At 39.9% G+C, this 7,377-nt stretch overlaps 1 protein-coding gene across 1 annotated transcript in view; it reads left to right on the top strand.

Moving 5' to 3' along the window:
- Positions 1-7,377, top strand: part of UCHL5 (ubiquitin C-terminal hydrolase L5) — a 60,845-nt gene that overhangs the window by 42,325 nt on the left and 11,143 nt on the right. Inside the window, exons 4-8 of the mRNA XM_019502020.1 lie at positions 2,133-2,258; positions 2,346-2,407; positions 2,490-2,620; positions 6,159-6,222; positions 6,735-6,837. Coding sequence (XP_019357565.1) covers positions 2,133-2,258; positions 2,346-2,407; positions 2,490-2,620; positions 6,159-6,222; positions 6,735-6,837 — 486 coding nt within the window. The remainder of the gene's footprint in view (positions 1-2,132; positions 2,259-2,345; positions 2,408-2,489; positions 2,621-6,158; positions 6,223-6,734; positions 6,838-7,377) is intronic.

Below are 7,377 nucleotides of genomic sequence, written 5' to 3'. Positions count from 1 at the left end.
AACTGGCGATTTGGGAATGAAACAACCAGAGAAGTGGGTGTCCGACTCTTGGATGCTTCACCATGACAACGTGCCTGCCCACTCAGCACAGCTTGTGAAGCAATTTTGGACAAATTTTAGCCAAACACTGTATCCTACAAGTGCTGCACCCTCCATATTCACCTGATATGGCCCCATGCGACTTTTTTCTCTTTCTTCAACTAAAGAAAACCTTGAAAGGAAGAAGACTTTGATGTGGAAACCATAAAACAAAATGCCACTGAGCAGCTTCTAGCAGTTCCGCAAATTTGCTTATCAGAGGTGTTTCCAACAATGGCAGAAATGCTGGGAGAAGCGTGTGGCTGCAGAAGGAGCATGCTTCGAAGGAGATTATGCTAAAACCCCTGTAAATAAAATATTTTGTTTCCTACAGCATCAGTCTTGATACTTTTTGAACAGCCCTCGTTATGCGAGGTCTATAAAATGGTGAAGGGTGAGAATAAAGTTAATAGGGAATGGTTATTCACCAAATCCCAGAACATAGGAACAAGTGGGTATCCACTGAAATTAACAGGAGGCAAGTGTAAAAGAAGAAATACTTTTTTTTTACCCAGCTCACAGCTCACCTGTGGAACTGGCTGCTGCTGGAAGTTGTAGAGACAGATAGTATAGCCAGGTTCAAAAAAGGATTAGACAGATTCTTAGAGAACGGGTCTTTTGAGAGCTGTTAAAAAGATCAGTCAGGAATGTATCGTCTTACATCCCTAAACCAGTGCTGGTGGATGCCAGGGAACATAGGATGGGGATCCAATACATTAAACATGTCCTGTATGTTCAACCTGTTGAGCCCCATGGGCTAAATGAGTGGTGTGGAGCCATTCTGCAAGCTGGATCCCTCAAAGGGTCAGAGCCTGTGCTGTCCTGACTCAGCCCCATACATCTGGATTGGGCCTCTTGTTGCCCTAGGCCCATGCACTTTATAGCATGGCCCTTCACATTAGCTGGCCCACCAGGGTCCCTGTGGGTCTTGAAATTTGGCAGCACAGGAGTGGCAAGTAACACTGCTACTGTTTCTTGTTCATCCAACAGGATGGATCTGGCTTGTAGGCTGGGGGTTGAGCACCGCTGCTCTAAAGCATCTACTCCTTGCCACTGTCAATGACAGGATCCTGGGCTAGATGGACCATTGATCTGGCACAGTATGGTACTTCTTAACAAGAAACTAGGCTTAAGTCAGAGATGTGCCTTGAAAAATTTAAGAAAAATAAGTAGAAAATCAAAGTCTTTGAGTGGTGGTTTCCCAAATATATATTTTTTTCCACCTGAAATATCTCTTAACTTTATTAACAGAACTCCAAAATGTTTGATAAAATGGCTTTGTTTTCCTGATATGTCCATCTTAAATGTTTAGGTTCCACAGTATTGTCTTCTTAAACTGATATTTTTATATTCTTACTCCCTATTAATCTATTGTTTTCTCTGTTTAAAAATATGTTAATGGTTGTTCATTCTACTTTGCATTTTAATGTTTTTAGGGGAAATGCTTTTCTTAGAAAACTGAGTTGCTAGGAGCTAAAATCAGATGATTTTGTCTTGCCCAGTATTTTATTCTGTTAGTATTCTTGTTGTAAGGTTGACAGACTTCAGCTGGGAATCATTAGTTCATGTAAGTTGAAAGTACCAAATGGTTCTTGAAGCTTTTTGTCTGCTTTTGTCCTTTAGTTCTCAATGACATTATTTACCCTTGCATAGTTGATTCTCTACTCTGTTTAATTGAATAGGCAAGAGGTAAAGGAGAAAAGGACAGTGTGGTTTTAAAATATGTACTTAGAATAAGTGCAGTTTTAAGTGTTATGATTGTCTATTAACCCCTTAAAACTACCATCCAGGTTTATCTTGGTTAGTCTCCAGCACTCTCTCTCCTTGACTATTCAGGCTGATTTATCAGGGAGACCGCCTTCTCTCTTTCTCTGTCTCTCTTTAATTAGGTACTACTTTAAGATAGAAACGTCTGCAATTTTAGTCAGAACAATATAGCTCAAGAAAATAAGGGGTTATAAAGGATGAGTTGGCCCAGCTTCATTTTTTACAGTAAATGAATGTCCCCAGTACTGAACTAGTGTTCAATTTCTATATTTTTTTTCCCCTGCCAGGTTATAAATAATGCTTGTGCTACTCAAGCCATAGTAAGTGTGCTATTAAACTGTACCCATCAAGATATCCATCTGGGAGAGACACTATCAGAATTTAAAGAATTTTCACAAAGTTTTGATGCAGCGGTAAGTGAAATTAATTTTTTTGATTTCCACTATTCTGACTTGAATGTTTGACTTATATTTTTATTTTTTATTACTTTTATGTTAAAGATGAAGGGTTTGGCACTAAGCAACTCTGAAGTGATTCGGCAGGTTCACAACAGTTTCGCCAGGTAGTAATTAAAAAAAACACATTAATAATTTCTGGATTTTGTGCACACTTTTTTCAGCTTTGTCTTTTACTTATGTTTACAGACAACAGATGTTTGAGTTCGATGCAAAGTCTTCAGCAAAAGAAGAAGATGCATTTCACTTCGTAAGCTATGTTCCTGTTAGCGGAAGGTTGTATGAGCTAGATGGACTTAGGGAAGGGCCAATTGATTTAGGTAATGTTTTATTTCACTGAACCTAACTTGCATATCTGACCAACTTTTAATTTAGCACTAAATGTATCGTAACAAATTTGTTATCCAACTAGTGACCACAAAAAATTATCTTGTATGCAAGAGAGAGCATCTAATTCTTGTTAATACTTTTTGATATTTTAGTTAATTGCTAAGGTACCACATTGCTGTGCCTTCTACCTAGATACATTTGCAGTCTTGTATTTCAGTTTTATCTTTGATCTTAAATCCCAATGTTTTCTAATATTTCCTTCAAGCTTCCAAGGATCCTTAATGAGAGAGACAGAAGACATGATAAAATAAACAGATTATTAGCATATCCCAAAACTTTTGGGAAGCTATTTACATTTTCCTTTCTTAAGAATTATCTCCAACTTTTTCATAGTCATGGTACTTTTTTCCAGGGATACTGCATCTCCCTGCCCTAATTCCATATTGACATTGAGTGGGGCACTTCATTTCCTTTTCTTATATTGTTTTGAATCAAAACTGCAGTAGTCAGCCTAATAATTTTATCATGGATTCCAAGTTTTTCTGGGTCATAAGTTATCCTATCTTATGTTTTCTTAGGATGCATAAAATATATGCATGCATTCTTATCATATTCCCATCTTTTTTTTTTCCAACTGGTTCACAGGTATTAGTAATTTATGGTAGTAGTTTATATTTAGTAATTGTCTTCCCACAGAGGAAACTGAAGGAGAATATCAGTACAGCTCCTGGAAAAATAATTCTTTGTGGACCAAATATTTTAGGGCTGGAAATATTTAGAAGCTTAGGGCTGGAAGGGACCTCATGAGATCATTGGGTTCAGCGTGTTAAGAAATTTAAAATATTTGGTCCACAAAGAATTATTTTTTCAGGAGCTGCAATGACATTCTCCTTCAGTTTCCTCTGTGGGAAGACAATTACTAAATATAAAGTATCAAAAAATAAGTTCTTGATTTCCATTTTGGCCCTGGATGGATATACTCTTTGAAACTCTCTAAATACCTTTGAAGTGCTCCAAATAGTGAGTGTGCAGACATACATGCCTGAAGTGCTTCAAAAATGCTTTCATAAAAAGGAGAAACGTTTTTGAAGTGCTTCCTGAAGTATCTGTATGCTTCACCTGTCCTCCAGCATCCCTAAGGGCACCTATACAGCAGCGTAGAGGCTGCTTTGACACTGGAATTCCAGTGTGTCAGAGCAGACTCAATTAATCGTGTCTGCAAAGTGTGGCAATTGCTGCACTTCAGCAGCCTCCTGAGTCTTGTGTATCAGCATCCCCATGCTTAAAAATGGCGGTGGAGGCACCTGAACTAAAAGCTTGTTGAACAAGCTTTAGCTCAAGCACCCCCAACACCATTTTCAAGTGCGGGGACGCTGATACAGAAGATGTGGAGGTGCTTTAATTAGAGTGGCTCTTGGAGCTACTCTAATTAAACCATTGCCCCTGGAGCATGTGTAAAAGTGCCCTAAGTGTTCTGTTTCCTCCCTGCCCTCCCCCCACCTCCCTCCTTTCCTCTCTGACTGGGAGAGTTGCAGGTGAGCATGGTGAACAGCCACTGAGCATTTTCTTGTGCACTTGGGAGCCTCTGGAGATCAAGGGCTGCTCTTGGTTTCCCTTACGTCATGTGATCCCTCAAATTTCATTAAGGCAGAAAAATGAAATGTTAAACTTTCAGTAAAAGCACACATTTTATTCTGAAGGATCAGTATATTCATATATATATGTATTTTTTAAACAAAACTTACAAACATGACTCCTTCATTTTGCAGTCAAACTTGCTTGTCTCACCTGAAGCACAGAGACTTCTCTGTCAGCATAAATTTCTGTTGTTGTAGATCAGTGGTGCTCAGCCTTTGGATGGGCAGTGCCTAGGCTATTTGTGGGCCAGAATGAATTGATGGTTCTGATCCAGCATGGGGCAGGGCCTGCAGGAGAGAGTGAGGTGTCATGGCCCAACCCTGCAAGGGAAAGTGGTATGCCCCAACCTAAACCTGGCCCCATGGGGGGCCATGGCCATGCCTCCAAACCACAGTCCTGCTTAGGGGGTGGGGAGCCATGGCCCAGCCCAATGGAGGAAGAGGGGACATTGCTCAGCCTCACAGGGGGGAATGGGGCTTGAGCCGAGCCAGCTCCAACCAGCCCTATGGGAAAAGGGGGCATGGCCCAGCCCCATCCTACCTAGGGAAAGGGGTGTGGCCTGGCCTCATTCAGGTGTGGGGGTGGGGGTGTGACCTGGCCCCAACCTGCTGCAAAGGACTCAGGGTTTGAGAATTTGGCAGTGGGGGAGTGTGACTGTATTGATTGCCACCACTCCCCTGGCTGCCAAATGTCCTGGTCCATGGGGAACCCTGTGGGCTGCATGTGTATGCCACATTTGACCCATGGACCAGGGGTTGAGTACTTCTGTCATAGATCAAACTACAGAGTCCAGGTGTATACATGTAATAGTTGTTCAGCTTGTCTCAATAGCAAAGGAGTACACTGTGTAGCCTCATAGGACAGGAGGCAAAGAATGCCAGGGGTTGGCAGCCCTCAGGCCAGATCCAGTCCATGGCTTAAAGGTTGGCAGCCCCTGAAACGATGATTGGGATTTAGATACCAAAATTGAATTACTATAGTTAAAACTTGATTCAGCTGGAGAACAAAAAACTCAGGGTGTAATTAATGACTTCAATAGAACAAGATTTTTATTTAATCTACTCTTCGGGAGAAATTGGTGCTGATTCAAAGGAGAGTGTCACCTCTCTTTAGAATCAGCACCAATTTCTCCCAAAGAGTAGATTAAATAAAAATCTTGTTCTACTGAAGTCATTAATTTCATTCCCTTCTTATACTCTGGAGGCATTTTCAAACCATAAAGATTAGGATGCCTTCAAACCTGTGACTGACTTTTTTTCTGACTTTTCATGAAATATTTAACTTCTCTGCCATGTTTTCTGCCTCTTTGAGATGAAGAAAAGGCCTAGCTCATGTGGATAAATATAATATCCACATATTATATCATCTTCAAAGCACGTTGCAAATATTGGAGTTTTGTTCAAACTTAACAATTGAAAAGCAGGAAATACTATTTTAATTTCACAAGGGCTTGCAGAGTCAGAATTACTGAGGAGAAATTGCCAGAGAAATTTCTGTATGCTTATTTTTGATTACTTTTCCCCATTTGTAAAACCGGATGTATACCTCACATGCAAAAAGACTCGTGCTTTTTTAGTGTTAGAACTTTTTCTCCCCTTTTAAAAATCTTCTCCAGCTCAGTTGCATTCCCCAAAACAATGTAAAAATATTACTCAAAACTTTAAAAATTAATAGCAAGTACCGATGCTTATCTTCCTATATTTAAAAAGATGTAGACTTTTTATCTGTCTCTAAAAATGTCACTTTGAACAGTTGAGCTTTGTTATTCTCCAGAAAAATATATTCTGGTACTACCTGCAGGTGAATATCTTAGGGGCCTGAATAACTTGAAATAGTATTACATTGTGTGGTGATGCTGATTTTTTTTGTCTTTTCATATATTTTACCTAGGTGCATGCAATCAAGATGACTGGATCAGTGCTGTAAGACCTGTCATAGAGAAACGAATACAAAAGTAAGCAATCATGACTTTAAAAAAAAAACACACACAAAAAACTAGCTTTCTAATTGTAAAGACACTATTGTCATTTTTTGTGCTTCATTTGTATACCCATCAATTTTCTTAATTTCAACACTTGACCACAAATAACATCTTCAAAAATGTTGGTAGAAGTTATTGGTAGAAACCATGTTGGCCATGTTAGTTATGGGGTTCTTCCAAAAGGAGTCTTCACCTCTAAAACACTTCTGTTTGGAAAAAAAGTTGCCTAACGGCTAAATTGTATAAGTAAATAAATTAATATATAATCCCATTTGAGAAGATAAACTCTGGCACAAATGCTGACAAAAGGTAATATTGGGTTATTTGCCATTTTTGCATTTGTGTATCTCAGCATAATTATCTATTATGTGATTTAAGTGGTGAGATCTTTGATGAAGGGAACTTGGTTGGGTGGGAGGAGACAGATAAGTAATATTTCTGAGCTATGTAAATCTGTAATTTTGAAACACACATTCTCCTTTCAGATATAGTGAAGGTGAGATAAGGTTTAACCTAATGGCCATTGTGTCGGACAGAAAAATGATATATGAACAGAAGATAGCAGAATTACAGCGGCAACTTGCAGAGGTAGGCCATGGTAGTTAAATTAATGCAGTAGTTATATATATTGCAAAGATTGGTGATGCTGTAGAACTTCTTAAATAGGTTAATGTTTATCTTACCACTATCCATTTATATTCCAAACCCTGCCAATCATTTCTCTTTTCCTTTCCCTGTCTCCCTCCACCCCTTCCTGAAAGCACTTCCCCAATTGAGTGACTCTAAAAAGCAAAAGTACAAGAGTGAATGTATGTATCTACACAAAACAATATAGTCCCATGTAATGATACCCAAAATAGCTCTGAACAACTTGGATACTGGAAGCACTGTGGCTGCATTAGTACAGCATTCCAATCCTGCAAGCACTGTGGCTGCATTAGTACAGCATTCCAATCCAGCTAATTTATGTGGCTAATGTAGCCATCAGAGCTGTCCCTAGGGGTGTGCAGGGCCCAGGATATATTGGCCCATGTGGGGCTGGGGGGTGGAGAGTGGCCGGAGCGGGAGCAGGGGTGGCGAGGGGAGGGGTGTGGCAGGGCCTGTACAGCACTGTCCATGGGGCCTGGG

The sequence above is a fragment of the Gavialis gangeticus genome, unplaced genomic scaffold, assembly GCF_001723915.1.
Source record: "Gavialis gangeticus isolate Ggan-Ray unplaced genomic scaffold, GavGan_comp1, whole genome shotgun sequence".
Taxonomy (NCBI): domain Eukaryota; kingdom Metazoa; phylum Chordata; order Crocodylia; family Gavialidae; genus Gavialis; species Gavialis gangeticus.
This window is presented reverse-complemented; position numbering and strand designations above follow the sequence as displayed.